General features: G+C 27.4%; 1 protein-coding gene across 2 annotated transcripts in view; it reads right to left on the bottom strand.

Annotated features, from left to right (window-relative positions):
- LOC149890307 (uncharacterized) overlaps positions 1-25,332 on the bottom strand; it is a 53,040-nt gene extending 27,708 nt beyond the window's left edge. For both annotated transcript variants that reach the window (XM_090084407.1, XM_090084408.1), the window contains exons 1-15: positions 25,140-25,332; positions 24,635-24,789; positions 22,426-22,580; positions 20,728-20,858; positions 16,394-16,529; positions 9,645-9,763; positions 9,348-9,530; positions 8,605-8,697; positions 6,907-7,001; positions 4,579-4,680; positions 4,331-4,402; positions 1,139-1,189; positions 969-1,027; positions 710-799; positions 468-536 (exon numbers count right to left, since the gene is read on the bottom strand). In XM_090084407.1, the coding sequence (XP_089940533.1) occupies positions 468-536; positions 710-799; positions 969-1,027; positions 1,139-1,189; positions 4,331-4,402; positions 4,579-4,680; positions 6,907-7,001; positions 8,605-8,697; positions 9,348-9,530; positions 9,645-9,763; positions 16,394-16,529; positions 20,728-20,858; positions 22,426-22,580; positions 24,635-24,789; positions 25,140-25,296 (1,667 nt within the window). In that variant the 5' untranslated portion in view covers positions 25,297-25,332. The remainder of the gene's footprint in view (positions 1-467; positions 537-709; positions 800-968; positions 1,028-1,138; positions 1,190-4,330; positions 4,403-4,578; positions 4,681-6,906; positions 7,002-8,604; positions 8,698-9,347; positions 9,531-9,644; positions 9,764-16,393; positions 16,530-20,727; positions 20,859-22,425; positions 22,581-24,634; positions 24,790-25,139) is intronic.
- Between the last annotated feature and the right edge of the window lie 394 nt (positions 25,333-25,726).

Here is a 25,726-nt window from a genome sequence, read left to right as displayed (position 1 = left end):
TAAGATAGGGCTCATAAATTTGCCACAATTTTAGATAAGATCTTCTAAACTCCATACCTTTGATTTTCACCTTGAAAAATTTAAGGACAGTATAATGAAACCAAGAAAAGTATAATGAAAAGAAGATGTGAGATTCTGAATTCTTTTATAGTTTTTCTTTGTATAGTTGTGATACCAGTATTATTCTGTTTCTGACTGTCTAATTAAAAACATAAAACTTCACTGATTTATCTTAATGAGGAACTTATGTAGGGTTTGCTCACAAAAACTAAATCTTTTATGAATATTGCTATTTTCCATACTTTCTAGACTTAAGAACTTGAAATTTAAAACTTGGAAGTCAAAGACAAAAACTGTGTTATATAATGTTGATTTCATAACTGATTACTTTTTTTATATACTTGTAATATATATTTTTACATAACTGTAATGTTAGGAATATAACTAATAACATTAGGTAGTATTACTTAGGCTTGATGAAAGGTTGCAGAAGATATTCCAAATAAATTAGATTCAGCAGATCAGAACCATTGGTACTAAAATATTGAGAAGAGAAACACAAGTAAATTATCATAAAAAAAATTCAGCAGAAAATAAAATATCTACTAAATACAAAAAAGAATACAAAATATCTACTAAATACAAAAAAGAATATAAAATATCTACTAAATACAAAAAAGAATACAAAATGTAAAGGTAAAAACCTGACCTAAGCAATAATGGTAACTCATCAATGTTTATGTATGGTGAAACAGTAATAAATCTCTTTTGACAAAACAATTGAAGTTTGAAAAAGTCACTAAAATACATTATTTTGGACTATATAGAAACATGAGTAATAAATCTTATAGCCTTTTAACAGTATTTTCTGTAAACTGCTTGCATACAACTTATCAAGAAACATATCATTTTTCATAAAGAATTAATAAAAATTAACACAATATTCATTTTGAACCAAGACACAATACCTTGGAGTAAATCTTGCATTACTAGATTCTTGATCTATATGGCTAACATTAATTTGTAACTAAAAGTTTGTAAGTGAAAAACAAAAATTACTTTCATATTAAAAACCACTTGTGAGCAAAAGAAGTTAAATTGTAATTAAAGAAAATCTTATAAAAAAGACTAAAATTACCTCATTAATTTTAAACAAAGAAAAGAGATCTATTAGTTCTTGCAGTACAATCTAAAGTACAACAAATTCAAATTTTATTTCATTTGTGTAATTTAGCTTATGAAATTATTGTGGAGTTGCATTAAGATATATTATAAGATAGATTTAAAAAAAAAAAAAAAAAACCCATGATAAAACAGGACTTGCACTTGACAACAAGTTTTTTGGAAATTTGAGCACAAAAATAACCATTTTAAAAAGGTAGTGTAAAAAGGGTTGCTAACTTTAGAGAATAATCTCAAATACTACATATAGCATAAAAAAAATTATTTCTGCATTCAAATATTGGAGTTACATGTAATAATAATGGATAAAGATTACTACATTTCACTGAAATATTTTATTCTCAGCTTTTATTTAAATATTTTACATTAAGATTATCTTTTTCAAATCTAAGACATATGTTCCAGCAAGAGCTTGATTTTACAGAACAATGTAATTTCATTCTAGTTAACTTTCATTGTCTGCATTGTAATAACTTTTGTGATGTATTCTAAATTATGCTATTTGTATCTAATTTTGTATCAATCTTTGAAAAAAGTATAACTGTTGTTTAGTTTTATGGGATAGAAAGAACATTTAATAGATAGTTTTTATTCTGAAAATATGTTTTCAGAACAACAAGTGTGTGTTGCCAGTATTCAAATGTTTGAATATGGCAATGCACACCCTTGGCCTACTGTGCTTAGCTAGTATTCAAATGTTTGAATATGGGAATGTGCAGTGGGCAAAAGGTGGACAAAACTATCATATGTCAATAATCAAAAGATTTTTGAATGTTACTTAAATGTTGTTGCAAATAATGAGGTTTTTAATGTGTTTAGTAGAGTGATCTCTGAATATTAATCTTCAACAATTTGTAATGGTATCGTTAAACTTTTTTTAAATATGCTGACTGTATATATGTATTGTAGTCAACATTTTTAGCTTATTTTGTAGAAAAATTTTACATGTGAAAATTCGTTAAAGCTTGTTATGTTTCAAAAGAATTAAAACAATTGAAAAGTTTACAAAAGAAACTTACAATAAGAAAATCAAACAGAAAAACTAGCAGTGATGAGCTTGTCATCATTTATCTAAAATTAAATACAAAAAACAACTTAAGAGTATTTTTTTTTTTTTAAATATTTCTAATCAGTTGGGACCATTTTTTATGGATAAATTCCAAGATTTCTTTTTGTTTCCATTCAATTCTTTACCACATGCAAAAAAAAGACCATGTTAAGTTCAGGAAAATATATAGTTTCAAAAATCCAAAAATTAAGAAATTGTCCATTGATGTTCATTATTAAAGAAGTCATTAAAAACCATTAAAATTCACTGCTAAGAAATTTTGCTGATAGAGGGATTAACCTTATCTACAACATGGAAAATACATATTATTGTGAGTCACATTGTTTCATTTATAAAATATGATAACATGGGACTGGGGAATGTTGCAGAACAATTTGGCAAGGCAATGTATGCTATATTTAAACCTAGAAAAGACATGAAGTCAGAACATTAAATATGGAGAAAAATTTAAACAGACTGTTATTGTTTTTAACACAAGAGGAATCAATAGTATAATCCACAATGTAATTTTTTTATAAAATATTTGAATTGACAAAATGATGAAAATTGACTTTTCTTTACACTTAGCACAAGATTTTGATTTCAAACTTAATTGTTTCCTATTACTATATCTTAGACTAAATTTGTAATTTATAAGTGCATAAAGAGTGAACTAAAAGACAATAAAAGCTTATTATTTGTAAGTTTGTAATTTATAAGTGCATAAAGAGTGAACTAAAAGACAATAAAAGCTTATTACATTTTCTGTTGCAAATAATGTACATTACATTACATTACATACATACATTATTAACGTGCATGCATACATACATTACATTACTTAAATACATGCATACATACACTACATTACATACATATATACATACATATATACATAACATGGATGGAATAAATTTGCATTTTTGTCATTAACAATTTCAGATTGTGTATATTGAATAGTATCTAATATATCAACACCACATCTGACTACTGATTCCACATAAATCTGTAAAGATAAACTTCGTTTTGTTCAACAATTTAATTTTAACTTTAACTTTATTAAATCAGTTTTGATGTGATGTTTTTTTTATTTAAAGAATATTGGTTTTCAATCACAAAACCATTTAAAACATTCTTTAATAACCTTTAAGTAAAAGGGCTAAAATAAAAATTTTGTATAATTATTTTGATGCCTTGGTTACTTTTGATAACCAAGAACTTCTTGCAGTACTTTTGTCTGAGTCAAGTAGGTTTCTTTGACAAGTAGAGCAAATCATTGTAGAATATGGCTCTAAGTTAGGATCATATTTGTAATTAACAAAAGTATTTATTTTCTGAATGTTAGGCTTAAGCAGAGGCTTAAACAAACCAATAGCAGGAAACTCCTTACTCTTCCAGGTATTTTTGAAATCCGCCCTTCCTTTTGCTTCATATGTATGTATGTATGTGTATGTGTAAAATTGTTTTATAATTTTAATACTGTAAGAAATATTAAAGACATAGATTCAGAAACTGTTATTAACTTCTTTGATCTTGCACCTTTAAGTTCTAGACAGACAGAAAACACTGAACCTTGTTTTCAAACTTCAACCATGTGGTCTAATTTCTGAGCAGTGTGTTATGTAATTATAGAAGCAACAAGTAATAAAAGTGTCTCCTAGAGTGTTATAAGTTAAAAAGTTCTCTAAAGCTGCAAAAAGCACAAAGATTAAACTTATGGTGACTAGATCATGCTCAAATTTTAAGAAAACTTAAAGATTAATGATTCAAATAGATCCGTGGCCTAAGCAATCAGATTATTTCATCATTGGGATTAAATGACTGTATAAAAACTCAGAAATATGATGAAATTTTCAAAAAAAGTTACAAAGCTTTAAATTTTCAATCAACAGTGATGATCATGAGATTATAGATGTGTAGTTTAAAGTAAAAGTTGAAAACTTTTTGTAAATTTTATCACTTAATACTAGCCAAAAAAAAAAAAAAAAACAGATTATTTTTAAAATACTAAGTATACTAAATAAGAAATTATTTTATTTACTATACTGTTAGAAATATTTAAATAACTTTGAAAAGTTATAAAAAGCTGAAAAAACAAACCCAAAGTGGAAAATCATTTTGATGAAAATCTAAGATAATTCCTCGATATATGCATGTTGCCCAATCAGATATCTATTAATATATTTAAATTAGATTGATAAACAAAATAATTTTCAAAGCCATTTCTTAAATTTTAGTTAATTATACTTTTATAGTTTAAAAAAAAAAAAAAAAGAAAAAAAAAAAAGAATTAAATTTTATGGCACTTAAAGTTTTATTCAAAGCAAACAAACAAAAGGAACTCCAACCTGCAGCAAAGGAACAGCTTTTCCTCTGAATAGTTTGAAACACTGGAACAATGTGCATAACCCTCGATACAATGATTCCAAACTTGATGCAGCTAATAAAATCTAAAATGTTATGAAAGAGCTGAATACTGTAATGAGAATTTCAGGTTGCACATATAGAAATTTATAAAAACATTATAGTACACTACTGAATATTTTGATTTCAATACAAAAAAATATAAAAGATAGCATAAGCATCTATTTGATGCAAGATATTGGCATAGCTATGTAACAAAATGACATAAAAAGAAAAACAACTGTACAACTGCACTATTGTACTTTTTGCTAAACTTAGTAAGAAATTTTTAAAAATATTTTATCTATCAATTAATTTACTTTAATGAATTTAAATTATTTATTGATTGGTACAAATTAAAGACAAAATTTCTGTTCCAAATAATTCCTTGCAAGTAAATCCATCATCAAACCTTAATATTTGTGTAATGAGCTCCATCAAAAATGCTCAGTAGCAACATTTCCTTCGTTTTTATATTTACTAACAATTTCACTTATAACTGCTTTTGACTTTTTACATAATTCACTTTGTGTTGTTCTAGAATTACAATCATCAATGATATTTTGTTTGAAAGCACTATCATATTTATTACATGTGATTTTGTCATCTTTTAGCAACAGTTTTTCTACTACTACTACAACATTACTTTCTACTACTTCTACAACATTATTTGTATGTTATATAACATAAAACATTAATTTACAAAACTATTTTATCTATTTTTTACAGATTCAAAATGAGAAATTATGATTAAATTGCAGTGTTGTTCTACAATTTAATAGTAAGAAAAAAATCCCTTTGTTTTAAAACATTACTACTTTTATACTGTTTTGTATTCATACAAAAAAAATATTTAGAAAGTCACAAATGGGAACAAACATTTATTAGCAAATAGAATATCTGATAAAGGATTTAAAATTATAAAATAGATTTCAGTTAAATCTGTTTTGTAATTATTTTAAATGTTTTTGTTTCCTGGAAAAATATTTTATTTTAGATTTTCCTTAGTTTTGGATGACAGAGTATACTCCAGCAGATTTACTAAGACTATTTTACAAACAATTTTGATAAAATGGCATCTTCAATTTCACAGTGGAATTAATCTTTGCTGAAGTAGACAATAAAATTACTGCCAAAGGCAGTCTCAAATATATATATATATATACATATATATATATATATATATATATATATATATATATATATATATATATATTGGCAATTTACATTATGTTGACTAAGAATATTTACCTAGTTAATAAAATCTTCTAAATTGTTCACTTCTCAAAATTTCCTTTATTAATTTTATTTGTTTATGCCTTTTATTGCCTAATTAAATGTTTTTACTTGAGTTGAAACTCTTTAATAACAAAATTATCTTACAAAGGCAACAGCAACTTTTTGCATAAATTTCTCACAAGCAAAAAAAATTTAAAATCTGAAAGTTGCACAAATCACCTGGTTCAATCCTGTTTAGTATTAGAATGTTTGACACATGATTTGACACAATATAAAAACAGGTTAACAAGTTTAACAAGTTTAACAATCATTTAAAAAATGAGTAACTTTGAGGAATAAGCTATAGCTAAGCTTTGCTAAAGTTGAAGTAAAGTGAAAACTTACTATATTTTTTAAGTTTTCAGTTGATATTGTAATTTCAGTATATATTTCAGTATATATTGATATATGTTTTTGAAACATTAGTTTACAAACATTAAGCATTAATGATTTTTTTTTCAAACAGCTAGTGAAGGGGAGTTCTCTTCATGCTTTTTATTAAATAGTGTCATTATCATTTGAAATGTACTTCTCTTTTAAGCAAAAATTTAAAACTAATAAACATTACTTGTGGGTATATTCAATTTTGTGCAAAAAAAATTAATGCTATTACTCAATATACTTCTTTTATTCAGACACCTTTAAATATTTATCTTAGACAGGTTGGGCCAAAATATGACTGTTTAGACCAGCCAGTAAAAAACTTTAAGGGGCTAGATTTGTGGCAAGAATTAGGCCTAGCTAAAAACTGAAATTTTAAAACTTTTAAAATGCTTGAATATGCTCTTTATTTTATTCTTATATTTTAGATATAATTAAATACATCAGTTAATCAATCAGTAGAGAAGCACGGTATTATTTAACTGAGTGGCATAATTTACTGAGTAGCATAAGATCATACATAATCTCAGCAGATCTCTGATTGTAACCAAATTTAGAAAATGTTTTCCAAATAAAATTAAAAGGAGTTTTATTGAAGAAATTAAAAGTCATACTTTTTGCGTATTAATTTGAATGAAATATTCTTCTTGTTTAGTGAATGACATTTTATTCACCATGCATTCAACATAAGGATACTTGATCATTGAGCCTAAATTAAGATCATTATTGTATGATAACAAGACAGATGTATTTAGTATAAAAAATAACAATAACTATAAAAAACACCTTTTAAGTACAATATAAAAATACTAACTTGTATTTGTTAATTATAACAAAAAAAAAAAACACAACTTTAACCACAAAACAAATCCAACTAATAAAAAAAATCTTTTCAAATAATCAGTCAAAAGATCTTTACAAAAGTACAAGGTTTTAATGATTACCAAAAGTTATTGCATGAACATTGTTAAAAATAAAAATATTATCAAAGCAAATGATAAAAAAGCCAATAAAATAATGATTGAAATAAATAAAATCAATTGTAGAAACCTAAATATAGTATAACTCAAAAGCCATTGCGATTGGAATCGAATCTATTATCATGGAAACTAAAAATGATACTTAGTTTTTGTTTTTTTTCCTACTTATTACTTAAGCTTTTAACTAATTAGTAATTAAAAAATCAAATATTAATAGCTGAGATACAATCCTAGGTGGTAATATTTGAGAAAATTAAAATTTTTAAGTTTAAAATTTATCTAAAATTTATTCTATATACCTATAACAAGAATGTTTAAACTTTTGCTTTAAAATAATAATTAATAGCATTCAAAATAGTATTAAAACAACTATCATAATTCTCCTTTAACAACTTTGTAAAAAATATTAATGTAATACTTTTAAGTAACATTGTTGGCTGCAAATTAATAAGTATAGAGACGCAGAGTAAATTATTTATATGAGCAAAGGCCACTTGTACCAGTGCTTAGCAGAAGAGCATGAACACTCAAAAAATTAAAAAAGTAAACAACAATTTACAAAATTGATGAAAAAAATGTTAAGTTTTATTGTTGTTGTTTTCTAAATAAATGAAAATTTCAAATAGGTTTATTGCTAGCCTAGCAACAGTAACATGTCAAATGGTATTACATGGTTATGAATAATTTTTATAAAAGTTACAATAAAAATGCCTTTCTACAACATTAAATTTTCAACAAATAAAGAATTGTTCAAAAAATTAAAAAAGGATTATTTTTAACTGGAATAAAGCCTGCATGAGTAATAAAATAAAACTTTTTCAAGGTTTCAGTGATCCACTTGTTTCTATAAGATAAATTGAAAATCATAACTCAAGACTTGATAAAAATTATTTAAGAAAACAGACGAGTGCATATTTTAAAAAGATATTGTTCCTTGACATTGTGCAAAACTTTCACTAAATTGTTTGACAATAATATTAAAAGACTAGATTGGCTAGCTAACAGCCGAGATTATTATTGCATTGAAAACAAGATGGAGTCAAGGAACTTTGCTTAATCAACAAATTAATTGAAATTGTTGAAAAGCAGTAAAGAAATGTACCACTTTACACCCTTCAAAACAGAGTAGACTTGCAAAGCATATTTAGGATTCTATAAACATCTAGAAGCTTTTGTTTTTCATGTTGAATCAAACTCATGTTATAATTATATATTATAATAATAATTTGAAGTTTAAATCAAAACAAAATTTTAACAACTAAATAACTTAAAAGCAATATATATTTCTTATACTTATTTTTTTTTTTAATAAAACCATGATTTTTTATTTACCATTCCATGAAAGTTCCACAATAAGATTACTTCCCAATTGCATTTGTTTTTCTTTAAAAAGATGTACAACTTCCACAATGTGGTAGACAGAGACTAAAAAGAAAACTTATTTGGTTATAAGTTTAAGAACTCTAGTTAAAACATGGACCTTTAAAAAATAAGTTATTGAAAATATTATTGATAGTTTAGAACTGGCCTAATATTTATTATCAGAATGTAATCTAATTGAACTTTAATCTAGCATCTTTTGATCAAGGTTAAATTTCCTCAAAACTCTACAATTTCTACAATCTTAAAATATAATTCAGCACACATTCCAAGCCATAACAATAAAATTGCAAGAGATCATGACAAAAAAAATTGCAAGAGATTATGACATTGAGATAGCATGTGGGAACAGGGTAAATTCTATTTTTTAAACAGCCTTATTTGCAAAGATTATTATTCTTGTCAAATCTCCTTATCAATTCTTTGCCTTTAGTGTTGGGCTGCTCTAGAGCACTAAAGCAGCACAACATCTATGGCTAAGAAGTATTTTTCTTCTAAATTTATTCTTATAGAGTTCATTAATACTCATTCTTAAATATTTATATAACCAATTATTTTCTGTTGCAATAAAAAAGATAAGAATTGTTACATCTTTTAAAATTTCTGCTCATAACCTAGAAAAAACAATAAACTAGTATAAAAAAAAATCAAACTTTAAATTAATTTTTACAACAAGCTATAAAAAGTATTTTTACCATCAGTTCTTTTAACAAATACAACAAGATCTTTAGGAGGTACAAAATATAAGCCTTTAAACTGTTTCACTTTTTGGGGTTGCGGACAAAGCAACTTGACTATCGGGTCAACTTCTATTTGAAGAGGTTTAAATGCATTTTGTTTAATGGAGTGATTCTTCTCAAATGTCGCATGATCATTGCCTTATAAATACCCGTAAAAAAATGGAGTATAGCTTTTTTTATACAAAATATTATTTTGAAAAGCCAATCTAGTAAAATACTTATTAATGTTAACTATAATCTATATTAACCTACCACTTGAGCTTTTTGTCTCTGAAACATTATTTGCAGCAAGAAGGATGTACCTTTCTAAAAGTTCGTTTAGCTCAGCATTTTTTAACATTATATCCAAGCATGATACTCCTTCAAAACATCTAAAATAACAAAAATTAAACTTTTTTCATGAATTTTTCTGATTTAAAGAATAGATCATGCCACAAATACCAAAAATATCCCACAATTACATGTGACTTATTTTATATTGATTAAGGGTCAATTTAAAAGTCTAGCACCATGTTTTTCACAATATTTATTCTTTTGATAAACTTTACCTGCTTTCCTGTAAATGTTTATGTTTACAGAATTTATATTTTGTTACAGTATGCGACAAAAGTGTTTACATGTTTTTGAAAAATATTCTTTTTTAAAATAAATGATTGAAATACATGTTTATATATCCATATATATATACCAAAATAAAGGTAATTCATTGTAGTTTCATGTTTTGAGCCTGAATTTAAATGAATGAGAAGTGTTTATAGCAAATTATTTATTGAAACAAAATGTCAGATGTAAACAGTTTTGTCGCGATTTATGCTATTATTAATTTTAATGCGAAATTAATACTTTGTGGCTATATTTTTAATTTGTTTAAATAAAACATATCTCAATTAGTAATAAACGGTTTATTTAAACTTAAAATTCGTAATGTAAACAACAGAAAAATTATAATTGAAAGAATGAAGAAAGTGTCGAAAGAAATTGAAAATTTAGCTGTTCAGAAGCTTAAATCAGGATTGCCTCTTCGTGAGACAGGACGAGAACTTAATATATCTTATTGTTTAGTCTATAAAATTAAGAAGCGAAACGATATAGAGGAGAAATGCAACAAAAATGGACGCAAGAAAATTTTCACTACTCGAGATCAGAGAACAATTTCTAGATTAATCATGACAAATAAAGCAAAATCAGCACACGATGTAAAGAAACAATTAAATAATGCTCAAGGTACAGTGGTAAGTACTCGAACAGTGCAGAGAGAACTCAAGAGAATTGGATTCAAGGCAAAAAAGAAGATCAAGAAACCACTACTTACACCGAAACATCGTAAACAACGATTGGAATTTGCAAAGAAGTATGAAAACTGGACTTTTGCTGAGTGGAGTAAGGTGATTTGGACAGACGAAAGCAAGATTAACTTGATTGGCTCTGATGGCATTCGATATGTATGGAAAAAAGCTGGAGAAGGAATTTCTGATTGTGACTTTATTCCAACAGTAAAATATGGCGGCGGAAAGTTGTTGTTTTGGGGATGTTTCTCTTCGTCTGGTGTTGGTAAAATCGTAAAAATTGATGGAATAATGGACGCGAAACATTATATTGACATTTTAAACAATGGCTATTTGCCTAGTTTACGAGGATGGCGAAAGCAAATTCGTTCGACACTTTTTATGCAAGACAATGATTCAAAGCACAAGGCAAAAATTACATTAGAATTCCTAAATTCGAAGAAATTTAAGATTCTAGAGTGGCCTGCGCAAAGTCCCGATCTTAACCCGATCGAGAATCTTTGGTCTATTGTGAAGAATCGAGTTTATAATTATGAAACAAGAGCAGCCAGTCGACAAGAATTATGGGAACGAGTTGAGTATGTTTGGAGTTTGATAACTGTTGAAGAATGCAAGAAGTTGATTGGTAGCATGCCTGCGAGAATTGCAGCAGTCATTAGAAGTCTTGGAGGCTACACAAAGTATTAATTTCGCATTAAAATTAATAATAGCATAAATCGCGACAAAACTGTTTACATCTGACATTTTGTTTCAATAAATAATTTGCTATAAACACTTCTCATTCATTTAAATTCAGGCTCAAAACATGAAACTACAATGAATTACCTTTATTTTGGTATATATATATGGATATATAAACATGTATTTCAATCATTTATTTTAAAAAAGAATATTTTTCAAAAACATGTAAACACTTTTGTCGCATACTGTAAATAATTGCTAAAATGAAAAATATGTTCTTCTTTATGTAAGTTTCAAACTACATTTCAAGTACATACATTTTCAAACTATATTTCAAGTACATATATTACACAAAGGCATATAAGGCATATATTTCAAAGATATTTAGAGGAAAAGTATGATGTAAAAAAACTTTGACTTCTTTGTTTTTTTTAAGCTTTGTTTTCTATTTCACATTTTAAATTTAGGAGATTTAAAAAATAGAAAGGTACACAATTACACAAAGATATAAATTGTTTTTCTATTCTTTGAAAATAATTGTGTAATATTAATATATAATGTACACACAGAAGATTTTATATTGAAAGAACTGAATAAAACTGAAGAAAGCCATTTCTTCACTAGCAGATAATTTTGCTGAAATTGAAATTGTTAGAGATATGAGACACAGACAGACTTTGAACAACATTGGTTGAAAATATTGATGTTGTGTGACAGCATTGCAGAAAACTAGTTACACTCTTTAAAAATTTTTGAAAGAGGATTTGCAACTCTTTGCATAAAAAGAAAAACCACAAGCACAATGTGAGGTCCCTGAGATTTTGTTTTTGCTAGTTTTACATCATGAAATACTATCCCTAATGTATTAGGTGTATAACTTTGCTTCTGCCATTTTTTTCTCAAAATTTAAGGTTTTCTTTTCAAAAATGGATAGTACGTTTATGGTTCAAAGTATTGTCCATCGTTAACCACTATTTTTTCATATCTATCAGGCAGCAAACAAATCCCACATTGAAAGAATTCATCATCCTTTAAGGCAATCCACGAATCAGTCCAATTTTTCACTTCATCACAAGAACCAAAAAGCTAATCAGCAGGGCTGTGTGTGTCATGTGGCACCCAATTTCCTTCCTTCTGAATCATTCCTAGGGCTTTGAGGGGCTAGGAAATGGCTGGTTTAGTTATATGCAATAATTCTGCCAACTCTTCTTGGGTTTGGCACCAGTTTTCATCGAGTAAAGTTGTTAACTTGTCATCTTCAAACACTTTTTCCCTTTTAACGCATTGTTGTTTTCGATGTTGAAATCACTATTTTTGAAACATTGAAATCATTCATGACACATTCGTTCACTAATAGCTGCCTCACCATATGTATTTGAGAGCCTTCGATGAGCCTCAGCTGCAAATTTCTTTGAATTGAATGCGTAAAGTAAAACTTCTGGCAAATGACAAGAATTTGGTTCATAAACTGACATTTTAAAGTGATTAAAGATGAAATGGTGCTTTCGACAAACATAAAATTTCCACATGACACTTTAGGTCTGACAGTTCTATTCACTACGTATCAAAAAACAGCAGAAGCAATCTTATATATTTAATAGTGGTGATTGATCAAGTGCATTTTCACTTGAACATTTTCTTAAATAAACAAAATTACAGGTTTTGGGAATCAGAAAATCCTAAACATATTCAAAGACAATTATACTAAACCTATGGTTTCACTTGTTGCGGCATAGTCACCAAAAAGAATCAGTAAGATAGCACTATAACCAAAAAGAACAAATGTGCATTAATGGAGTTATTGAGGCAACAAATTCTACATTGGATAATTTCCAAAAATAAGCAATTGGCTACCACAATTGCCTGATTTGACTCTTTCAGTTTTTTTTTTAAAAAAATGTGAATAAGTCCCAAAACTTTTAATAACCAAAGGAAAACTGAAGAAATTCATCTTATAACTCAAATTATACAGTTTGATTTGCTGCAACCTGTATTTCATATACATATTTTAAATACATAAGACTATAACAACAAGAACACTTCATATTACAAATGTAAAGAGAGATCTTGGAGTGCTTTTCAGTACCAATCTGAAATGGAAGAATCAAATCATTACAGTTACAAACAAAGCAAATCAAATACTTGGTAGCATCAAGAAAACTTTTGGTTGGTTTTACATTAAGCTACTTCAATCTCCTTATTTGACTTTTATTTGCCCTTTACTAGAGTATACATTTCAGTTTGGTCTCCATTTCTCAACTCTGATTGTGGCAATATTAAAAAAAATCCACCTGAAGGCTACTAAACTGGTGGCATCAATAAGGAAACTTTCCTATGAAAGAAGACTTAAAGCATTAGACCTAACCACACTTGTGGAAAGAAGACAAAGAGTAGATCCTAAATGTATAAGGTTAAAGATACTTATTGACAAAGTAAACAAAGGCAATTGTTTTCCAATTATTAACAACCAAATGAGAAGTAACTGTTTTAAATACTACAAGGAACTAATAAAGCAAAAGCACAGAGAAAATTTCCTCTTTAATAAAACAGCAAAATTATAGAATGCTCCACCAAATGAAGAAATTCAATCACCTTAAGTCAACAGTTTTAAAGCAGCAATTGATTGCTGGATGAGTAGAAATCAATCACTTTGGCTATCACAGCATGCATGCAATATTTTTGTTAAACAAATTTTGCATCTTAGATGACTAACTAAAGCTTAAAAACTGTGTATAAATATATTATCAAACATAATAACAAAAATTATCAATAAAAGAACTGCAACATATCAAAATTGGCACAACAAAAATAAATCATCTAAACTAGTATTTAAAATATCCCCACATACTTTTTTGCAAGCTATACATCTTTTTTGCATCAATTTAACAAAATTTTTTGAAACTTTTGATTGGAAATCTTCTTCAAATGGTGTCTAGTTCTTGTTTTAAGCTGTTTATGGATTTTACTTGGACCTTACTAATTGTTTGTTCATACAAGCCTAAATAGATTCAATTGTGTTCGAATTTGGTGATATAGCTGGCTAGGGTAAAAAATATACTATGTTTTTTTTTTATCCATGTTTTGACTATACAAGCTGTATGGGCAGGCACTAATTTTAAAACTGCCACCATTCGTTTCAATCAAACAGCATGCCTACTGATGGAACCATGCAGTTCTCTAGCATCTTTACATAGGTGTGTTGGTTGATTCAGCCTGTATAAATGTTACACTACCTACTCCATTAAAATTAAAGCAGCCTCAAATACCAACATTCCCAATACAACCTTGCAACTTGATACAATAAAGCAATTACTATACTTTTAAGATCTTTTAACAAGAACTTTGTTTTTTCTATTCATTACTTCAAATTTACTTTGATCACTGAAAGTTACTTGCTTCCACTTTTCCAAAGCAACCCAATTCTCTTTTTACACCACCTTAATCTTGTAAGTCAGTCTCTGGCCATCAGCAATGGTTTTTAATAGCTGCAAAAACACACAGTTTTTTTCTTAAAATGTTTTAAACTCTATTTGAGGAAAGACACTTTTCACAGTTTTTATTGAACATGTTGATAAGTTCATAACTAAACCTTGGATTGGCTTTTATTTGACAAAATATAAAACTTTTTTTGGGCTCTGTAGTTTTTTTTAACCTTCCAGATCCTGCATGATGTTGGATGCTATCTGTTATTCTAAATGTTTTAAGGATGCCCCTGAAACAATTCTCTGAAAATTTTAATCTTCTTGCTATTTCTCTGTTACTAATCATTGAGCAACCCTTCATACTTATTATTTTTCACTTTGTTTATTTGCTTACCACTTTTCAACCCATTTCTGTGTACCTTAACTTTTAGATCTTATTAAAATACTTAAAAAGTCTTCAAATGAGACTAAACTGGTCATCTTAGGCAACTTTATGCAGCCTTTTATAGGGAATTGTCAAACTAACAGATAAATTAACAAAATAATTATGAATAACAGTTGGTTTGAGAAGAAACTAGAACAGAAATCAATTTAAAAGTTTGTGCGTCTATTTTTTTTTACAGCATTTTCTGGTATGTTTTTTGCATTTCTTTGATCAAACTACATTAATAGAAAAAGTAACATAAAGCAAGCTTGTTTTTTACATGCTAGTTGCAGAGAAATAGTTTTCCTGTCATGCAAAAAAATAAACTTAATCTTTGGCAAATATGGTTACTGCTTTATGATATTTGAAAAAATATTTTACTAAATATTTTACTATGCCTATTTTTTTTGAAAGCATTTTGTGTGTGTGTTTTTATATATGAAATCATGACAGGTAATCAGAAGCCAACATGCAACCAATAGCTCATGTTATTTCTTTAGGCTTTTTGTGATTAGATGTCCATACTATTTTATTTGCCTACAGATTTGTGACACTGACAGCTATTTTCCAGCTTTATTTTCTTTTTCATTCTTTTTTCTTCCTGTGGCTTTTTATCACACTGCTGATTCCTTCTTTTGATAACTTCTCAGGTGAGTAAATAAGTCAGCTGTAGATGAAGTAGGACAAGATATTTTTTGACTGCATTTTCCAATTTTCCAAAAACCAAAAATAGTGCTCCTTACTCTCTTGTCTTCTATTTTAAAGCATTCTAATAATCTTTTACTAGCACTTTACAGCGACTTATTAAATGTTGAACCAAGGTTTGAATTCTAAATATATTTGATTAACTAAACACATTTAATTCAAGCTTGATTATTGAATAAACTCAAACTCAAAACTTCAAGTTTTGCTTACCTCTAACGTCAGCTAAGATAATTAGCATAAGTTTGAGATATGATTCATATAATTAGTTTCTTTATTTTACTTTGTTTTGTTCTCTTAACTGGTTCATAACTGACCAAATTACTAAAACACATTTCAAAAGAAAACAAAGAGTTGGCATCATATAATATACAAGGCTTCCATGCTGCCATGTTTTTTTACTTTTTCTAATTATAATCATTATTATATTCTAGTAAACATATTTAAAAATGCAAGTAAACCAAAGTTTTGAAAAACAGTAAATACCCTTTGAAAGGTTTGATATAAACGTTAGGCTGTTGCTTTAATAATTCTTCTATGATCAATAAATCTCTTCTTTTGAGAGCATCATGTAGTGGTGTTTGACCATCTGAATTCAACTCATCCACATTTGCGCCATTGTCTAAAAGTTAATTAATACATAACAAATAATAATCTATATATACATACATACATATATATATATATATATATATATATATATATATATATATATATATATATATATATATATATATATATACACTACCGTGCAAAAGTCTCCGCTCATTTGTAATATTTCAATAAAGTAACAAAAGTTTGCAAGAAAATTGCGTTTATTTTTAATTGTTTATTAAACAATGAATTAGACAGTAAATACAATACATTTTAGGATGATTTTAAATATATAAAATCAAGAAAATGTTAATATACTAAGTTGTAAATGTTAAATTTTATTTTCATCAATATGAGACCCCTTGGAGCGTATAACAGCAGCGCATAATCTTGGCATTCAGGCTAATAATTTATTCATGGTTTCCGCTGTTATCTCATTCCAAGCTTTTTGCAAACGTTCCCATAGCATTTGCTGATTAATAAAAGATGTTTCACCTGCTTCTCTGATCTTCCGATCTAGTTCATCCCACAACTTTTCGATGGGTGATAGATCTGGTGATTGAGGAGGCCAAGTCATAATTTTGCAAACTTTTCCCCTTTCTTTTAGTTTCAAATAATTTTTGCATAATCCAGATGCATGTTTTGGATCGTTGTCCTGCTGCATGATGAATCCTTTCCCAATTATACGAATACCAGATGGAATCGCGTGCTTAACCAAAATATTATGGTACATGTGTTTATCCATGGTAGATGTGATTTTAACTAAATCTCCAGTTAACCCATTGCCAAAACATCCCCAAAGCATAATATTACCACCTCCATGTTTTACAGTACTTTGTATACATTGAGGAAGCACTCTTTCATTAGGTAAACGCCTAACATGCACGCGACGTCGGGTACCAAAAAGTTCAAACCTACTCTCGTCTGTCCATAGAACTTTCTTCCAATCTTCTAATCCCCAATTTTTATGCATTTTTGCCCATTCCAATCTTTTCTTCTTATTTACTGCCCTCAACAAAGGTTTACGTGCAGCAATGCGTCCAATTAAGTTGACTGATCTTAGTCTTCTTTTTACAGTATCAGTTGATACTGGCTTTACCCTTGTTTTGTTGAGTTCTGCTGTTAAAATTGTGGCTGGAATTTTTCTATTTCTTTTGCTGGACACAACAATAAACGTATCTTCTTGCCGTGATGTAACTCTTGGTCTTCCAGAATGTGATCTGTCGCTGTTGGAACCAATATCATGCAATCGTTGTAGAGCATATCTCACACCTGATTCGGATATTTTTAACCTGGAAGCAATTTTTCTATATGAATAACCTTCTTCACGTAAAATACATATTTTGCCAAGAAGTTCTTCACAATATTCTTTCTTTACTTTCACCATTTCTCAAATTCTTTATTAAACTCAAGACATTAAATGCGCACACTAATGCCATTTTCAAGTATAAATATAAACATAAGTCTATTAAAAGCAACCAATTAAAATTACTGAAAACATCCTTACCATGCCGGAAAGTATCATGCTACTGTCAAACCTAAGCTTACAAAAAATATTTTGGTTAAAACTTTTGTGCAGTTTAAAATTTAATAAAGAATACTGAAGAACTTTATATGTATTTTACGTGAAAAAGGTTATTCATATAGAAAAATTTCTGCCATGTTTTTAGCAGCAGAACTCAACAAAACAAAGGTAAACAAAATTATTTGAAACAAAAAGAAAAGGAAAAAGTATGCAAAATTATGATTTAGCCTCATCAACTTTTTATATTAACATTTTATTCTTTTTATATATTTAAAATCATCCTAAAATATATTGCATTTACTGTTCCTTGCAAATATTACACATGAGCGGAGACTTTTGCACGGTAGTGTATATATATATATATATATATATATATATATATATATATATATATATATATATATATATATATATATAATTATAATTAAAAACGATAAAGAAAAAAACTTTTATTATGGAACTTTAAGTTTCATGCCTAACGGCAATCATCAGCCATATGTTACAAAATTAAACGTTAAAATTACATTTATAATTACGGTGGCGTGAGTTCTAATGACTCCATGGAAACAAAATCTTAAAAGTATAATGTGACGCAAACGTAAAGTGAACCAGGATCAATCTTTGGTATCAAATGAGGAAATAAGGAACTTATTCTTGTGCCTGCACTTCGAGACCATTTCACTTCTTGTATTAAGTAGGTTATCTCCTTTGTACATCAAAATTTGAAACTTCTCGTTCAAACAAAGGTTACAAACTCTTGATGCTGGGTTGTATGGTTTGCATTTTTTAATAACTTTCCATCTGATAAAAGGTGTCAAGTTTTTTTCTTTTAATTTCCATACCTCCTTTGATAGCTCTGTATCGTTCTTGTACCTAACTGCATTAAAGGATTTTAAGTGGTTAGCATACCGAGCTTTGAAAGATGTTTCGCTAAGTCCTATATACACTTTTTCTTTATATTCCGGATTGTTCGAATATACGGTGGCCTGATAAACAATGTTGTTGGAAAGGCAACGGTTGTTCATTGGACATTTCAATTTGTCAGTGCAGTTGCATTTCATTTCATTAGTTTTTGCCTCATTTTGCAAAATGTTTTTGTTGTGAGAGTTAATAATGGATTTTATATTTGGCATGCAAGAATAACTAATTTTGATTGTGTTTCTATTAAATATTTTACGAAGCCTGTGGTTAACTGGGAAGTGGAGGTCGATGAGGTTCAAAAAACATTTACCTATTTTTGTAACAACATTTGCACTGAAAGGAGGATTATACCAAATTATCTTACGTTTATGGTTGGCGTTTGTTGATTTTATACTTGGATGGTACGCAAGTTCGCAATTGTAACCCGGTTTTTTCAAGGCTTCTTGATAAGGAGGAATACTTTCTTTAAAAATCGCTTCACTTGACGATGCTGCTGATAATCTTAACGGTAATGTCACTTTTTAATGGCTTCTTTAAACTTCGCTTTAATTGGGCTTCTTTAATATTACGTAGGTATAAAAAATTAAAGCTGAAGATCCTAGTATCAATAATCTAGCGAAAATTTCTTAGATAAAATAAAAAATTAGTATTGAGAGAATTCGTATTTATTGAAGTTCATATATTATATATATATATATATATATATATATATATATATATATATATATATATATATATATATATATATATATATATATATATATATATATATATATAAATTCCTTCATACAAGACACAACCACAGATGATTGATGATATCTCTGAAATCTGTGAATGATTTGAGCTGCTTCTCAAGAGCTATGTACATATTCCTGATTATTTTGCTTATTAAAAATCTTTTCATTGTTGAAAAAATTATTCAATAAGTCCTCATCTTTACATCTGATCTCTCTGGACAAAATTTTTTTTTGTTTACAGAGAGAACTTCTCATCATTCTGTTACTCATGGTTTCAATCACTGGTGAAGCAAACAACCACTTCTTTATGCACCTTAAATATCTTGAGTATCATGGACCCAATTGTTAGTGTGATACACATACTAAGAAATAAGACCCACTTTAAAATATTAAAAATACTTTCCTGTGTTTTATGTAATATTAATATAATCGTCTTTAAGTGACAAATAGATTCTAACAACACCACACAGGTGATGGAAATTTCCCTGTATTGTTCAAATTTTCTGATTAACCAAATTTATGTAGCAGTATTTATGCTAAAGCTTGGTATATACAACTGTGGAAAACCAAATCTTAACTAAGCTAACTTTCCTTATTTTGTAACCATGGCTGTATTAACTAGTCATGAAAAGTCAACTGATTTTTTTTGTATTAAAAAATTTTCTTATCGACTTAAAATTTGAAACTTCATTAAAACCATGTGTCTTAGTCCTCATAATTTTAGCCATGTGTCTTGGTCCTCATAATTGTTAATGAAATCAAAATTAAATTATAACAAAAACATGTATTGTTTTATTAAATTTACTAATTTTAATTAACAAAATGGCTTTAATTGAATCAATAGCTAGTGCATAATACTCTTATCTTAATAACTTCAAAAGTTTTTTTTTTAAATTTCTCTACAGATTGCTTGTTGGTCATAATTTTTATACAAGTTAATTAATGATAAAATTGACTACTTTTTATATTATAAAAAATATTAACTTTTTATACATTTTATAATATCATACAATTTTGAAACCAACTCAAAACCATTAACTAACCTAATATAAGTCTGACAGTCGCTGCATCCCCATAACTTGCTGCCCAATGCAGCACAGTGTTTCCTGAAATTGCTCCATCAGTAGAATTCACCTCAATTCCACATCTTAGTAACTGATCCACTCTAAATATTCTAAAAAAAAAAAAGAAAAATATACACATTTGAAAAAAAAAATAGAAAGAACAGAATTAAACATTATTCACTTAACTTATTATCTTTTAAAAACCCTGACATGAAACTCCAATCTACAGAATTCTGGTTGCTGACCCTTTTTTATAACATTACACGAAGTTTTTTTCTCGCAATAAACAAATCAATAAATAGCAAATTACATTTTAAAGTAAACTTTGTATAATATTAGTGTTCATACCTATAAAAAACTGCTACATCATTTATACAACTTTTGTTTGTTTACAATTTTATTCGTGCTTTTAAAAGTTTGAACTGTTAAGAAAAAAAAATTTTAAAGAAGAAAAATTCCGTCTGATGTACACAATCTACTTGTTTATACAGTTTCAGTTTTTCAATGTTTTTCAATTTCATTCAACTTCCTTTTTTTGTAAAAAAAGATAAAAGAATTCAAAACTCAAATAAATAGCAATAATCTTCCCTTCTCTTCTAACAAAAACTCTCATTTACAAATTTTCTCCTTCTTATATATCATATACTCTTCCTAAGATATCCTTCAAAATACGTCATAAATAACGGCAAACACATATTTATAATTTTTTGGTTTTCACTGGTAAAAACTGTTAAAACTACTAAACCCACAACATCATTAAATGTTCTAGGACTTTCTGCAACAGAATTACATTACAGAATATAAACATGCATACTTAGAGTGAACACTTAGAGTTAAGTTACTACTGCAAAAAGTTATTTAAATTTGGATGTTTTTTTTTGGATCATAATCACTCTGATGATTAAATCTTAATAAATAATAATGGCATAAACAATATGAAACCCCCTCTAATACAACTGTTATTGATAGATTTGTGTCATAATATTTGATTGATATCTAGCTTAAATATAATAAAAAATCTGAAGAAACCCTTGAAAAATAAACACTTGAAAAACATAAAAATCCAAAAATCATCTAAAACCTTTTTTAATTTCAAAAACTGCTTACATCATATTAAAATGTAGCCCAAAATACTAAAATTCATAAGCTGATATTTTCAGATTTGTTATATATTGAAATTTAACTTTCATAATAGTATAATTTTGATCAAACAAATTTGGAATTAAAAATGAAACTTTAATGTTTTGATTGATATTTCATACCAACTAAAAGAAATTGTAAAATATTTTAGGTCAAATTTAAAAATTAATTAAACATTTACAACTATGCAGCACCAGTAAAACAATGAAGTCTAAATGGCCAAACCCAATAATTTAACAGCCAAGACCAAGGCCAGTACCCTCAATCCCAAAGACTCAACACTCAAAGCAAAGTCAAATGTCACAATATCAAGACCAAGGGCAAAAACATTTGATCAATTGTTAGGGGCAAATCAAATGTTTAGAGAAAATGGAAGATATAAATGAACAAATATGGCCTTCAGCCAATTTTCTTGTTGCTACTAAAAAAACTGATCAATAAATCTTCTTGTTTTTACTAAAAAAAACTATTCAGTAAGTTCAAAAAAGCAAAATGAGAAAAATTGATAGTAATAATAATCATTCAAGAATCTTTTACCTTGATTGTGAAACAGCTTGTAATAATTCACCAATATATGCATTTTTAACAGATTCTGTTGAACAATACTCATATGGATTTTTTCCATCCTTATTCTTTAAAAGAACATTTGACCCTGCTGAAAGGAGTGCTCTAACAATATCTGCATAACCCATCTAGGTAAAAAAAAAGCATAAATACAAAGGAGAAAAAAAACCGTAGAACTTGAACATGTTTGATTTTGCTCTGACAGTTTTAATAAACAACTGCATTAACTTGTAGCTATCAGTTATATTGTTCAGCTGTTAATTATTTCTATAGGGTGTTAACCATAGGTTTTATCATAATCAATTTTATCATAAAGGTTTTATCATATCACCAATTTAGGCAAGTCAACTATACAGTATTATAGAGAGCTCTAATTGACTGCAAGTCAAAATTATTAGTTTTAATTTAAGTACAATTTAATTTTTAATTTACTACAAGACTTGAGATTTGCAAATCTATTGATGAAAAGTTACCTACCATGTCATAAGGCACTTGCTTAAATTATGGATACCAATCTCTTGATACATAATTATAAACTTTAACATAACCAAGCAAAAGATCAAATTGTATCCCACTTATTACAAAGTTAAAGAATTTAAAGAACTATGTTATTGAACTGGATATGCAGTTAAAGAAATATCAGCTGAAATTCCACTCCAGGCTCTAATTGACCATACTGTCAAATGAATATTTAAAATTGAAATTATTTGCAATATTTTGCATCCATTTTATACAGAAACATTAGACCTAATTATAAATTGGGTCAGAAAAAATAAAATACAAAACAGCTATTTTCTAAAGAACCTTATTCAGATATTTATATATTAAGCATTTGAATGGTCCCTTTACAAATATAAAACAAGAATGATGAGTGAAAAACTGTTACATGGCAAAACTCTACTCCTCCCTCAACCAGATATTGTCATCCCAATTTATTTACATTTTCAAAAGAATCTGTTGATCTAATAATGTCTAAAGTAAAGCAAATTGAAAATGAATTGGAAATATTTGAGCCTAAGATAGTATCTGCCATTGATAGAGAGTTTACAATGTTTTATATGATGAATGGTAAAATCTGTAAACTATTTTTAGTTGGGCTAAATCTAGCAACATTAATCAAATAAACATATCAACTAATAAAGAAGTAAAAGTTTTCTTCACTTCATTCATGTATTAGTTTATTCAAGAATATTTTAAACACTTTTTATCACTTAGAAATAAATATATGGGGAAAAGAAAATGAAGAAAAAGTGGCAAAAAAAGAGAAAAAGTTGCAAGATGAGTTTAGAAGTCGATTGGGTCTGTTGATTAATGTTTGTAAAACAAACTGATATCGCAAGTTATGGAAAAAGGGAAGAAAATTAATCAAAAATGCAGAAGAGCTCTCTCAAATAACTAGTGTTAGTTTAGAATTAGTTAAACACTTTTGTGTTATTTTAGGATGTATTTGTAGTAGTAATAAAATAAATCTTGAAAAATTTAGTAACTATTTAAATGAAACAAGTGAGTTATACCACAAAAAATATTTTTGATACTGAAGACCTGTTAGTATACATAAGACATTATTATTTTATCATTTGTTGTACCAATAGTTCAATTATCTGAAGAAGCCTTAGAGTACAATACACAATACAAATAGCTAATTACTCTAAGAATTTTTTTCTTATTTTCAAGCTTTCAGCACCCAAAAGATGGTTTTCCCTAAGCCTTCTTTATGCCTGCTTGCTCCCCAACCTCCTCTATAGATGGCTATGATAGTATGTATCAAGTAAAATTCTAAAATGTAATATAAAAAAAACTAAAATATAAAAACTTTAATATTAGTTTCCCGGTAGATTGGTAAAATTACACATTGTACAATTCCTAAATATTTTCTCATTTTAAGATTTTTAAAACTAGACTTTTTATTTACCAATTTTTTGGATATTTGGTAAAATAAAATTATATATTTAATTTTTGTTTTATGTAACCAACAAAAAAAATTTAAGCAACTATGGAAACCTTAACTTATATATGAAGACTGAATTAACAATATTAGAAAAAAAGGAGTAATCTATATTTATATGGCTTGAGAATGGCCAATTTTGAAGAAAAACAATGTAGATTTTTTAAATGAGTATTAAAAAATTTGCAAAATATGATTATAAACAAAACCACTGCTACAAAATGTAATATAACAGACCCTAGTTGCATGATGCAAAAGGGTTCCAGAGTCAGTATCCAGATGGCTAAGCAATAGTGATAACAAGTCAACATACTCCTCATTATCATACTTGTTTATGACATCCCTTCTGTCACGTTCTTCTCCATCACTATCATAAAAATCTTCTTCACGAACTAAAATGTAGTATAAAATAAAAAAAAACATAAGAAACATGACACAGCAAGCACTACCTAAACATTATATGAATTTATACTAAGCTTTGATAATTAAGACAATAAACCATAAACTCCTAAAAGTATATCAACTATCTGATTCAATAATTACTTTCCACTTATTGTCAGCTGTTGAGTAGAAATGTTATGAAAATGATGTTTAGGAATTTTTTCCATTTTTTAGTTTTACAATAAAAACAAGATTTCAAAAGAACCCTGAATAAAGTTGATCATTTCTTGAGTTTACTAAAATTTGCTAGAGCAATCTTTATTTTTTCTAGGTTTGATTGAATCTTATAAGCCTTTCTTACGTGACTGAGCAGTAGAAAGAATATGCCTAACAATATCAGTGCGATTAGAAATAATAGCTGCTTTAATATCATTAAAGGATTCCAACACAACTGGATCAACTTCATCATTTTCTTTTAAAAGGAACTTATCTTTAGTATCCATGATAAATAATCTCATCTAACACAAGACAACAGTAATTTTTATTTCTAAATAAAAAAAATGAAAATTATTAAACATATTTTCAACATATTTTGATATAAAACTTAGTAACATTTTGAAAAAATTCAAAAGGTTATCCAATAATTCTTGTTAGTTTTTCCTCAAATATTTAATTTAACAATAAAATAACAACTTTAATCAACTTTTACTATTAAACTTAGTAAATTTTAGCATCTGAGATCTTGGTAAAGGATATTTAAACTATAAAGTTACAGCTAAAAAGAGTTAATTATCACAAAGTTCATCTAAAATTCAAAAATGTGAAAAAAGTTAATGAAATTAAGGGTATATTACATTTAAAAACTTCTTACAAAAAGTCATAAAATTAAAAAAACCATTTAATAAAAATTTTTTATTCTTTTGTCTAAATTTACCTGTTTTGAGGATT

Source organism: Hydra viridissima, unplaced genomic scaffold, assembly GCF_058129835.1.
Source record: "Hydra viridissima isolate aposymbiotic clone 2 unplaced genomic scaffold, HvirCarnegie_v1 scaffold_4, whole genome shotgun sequence".
Classification (NCBI taxonomy): Eukaryota; Metazoa; Cnidaria; class Hydrozoa; order Anthoathecata; family Hydridae; genus Hydra; species Hydra viridissima.
This window is presented reverse-complemented; position numbering and strand designations above follow the sequence as displayed.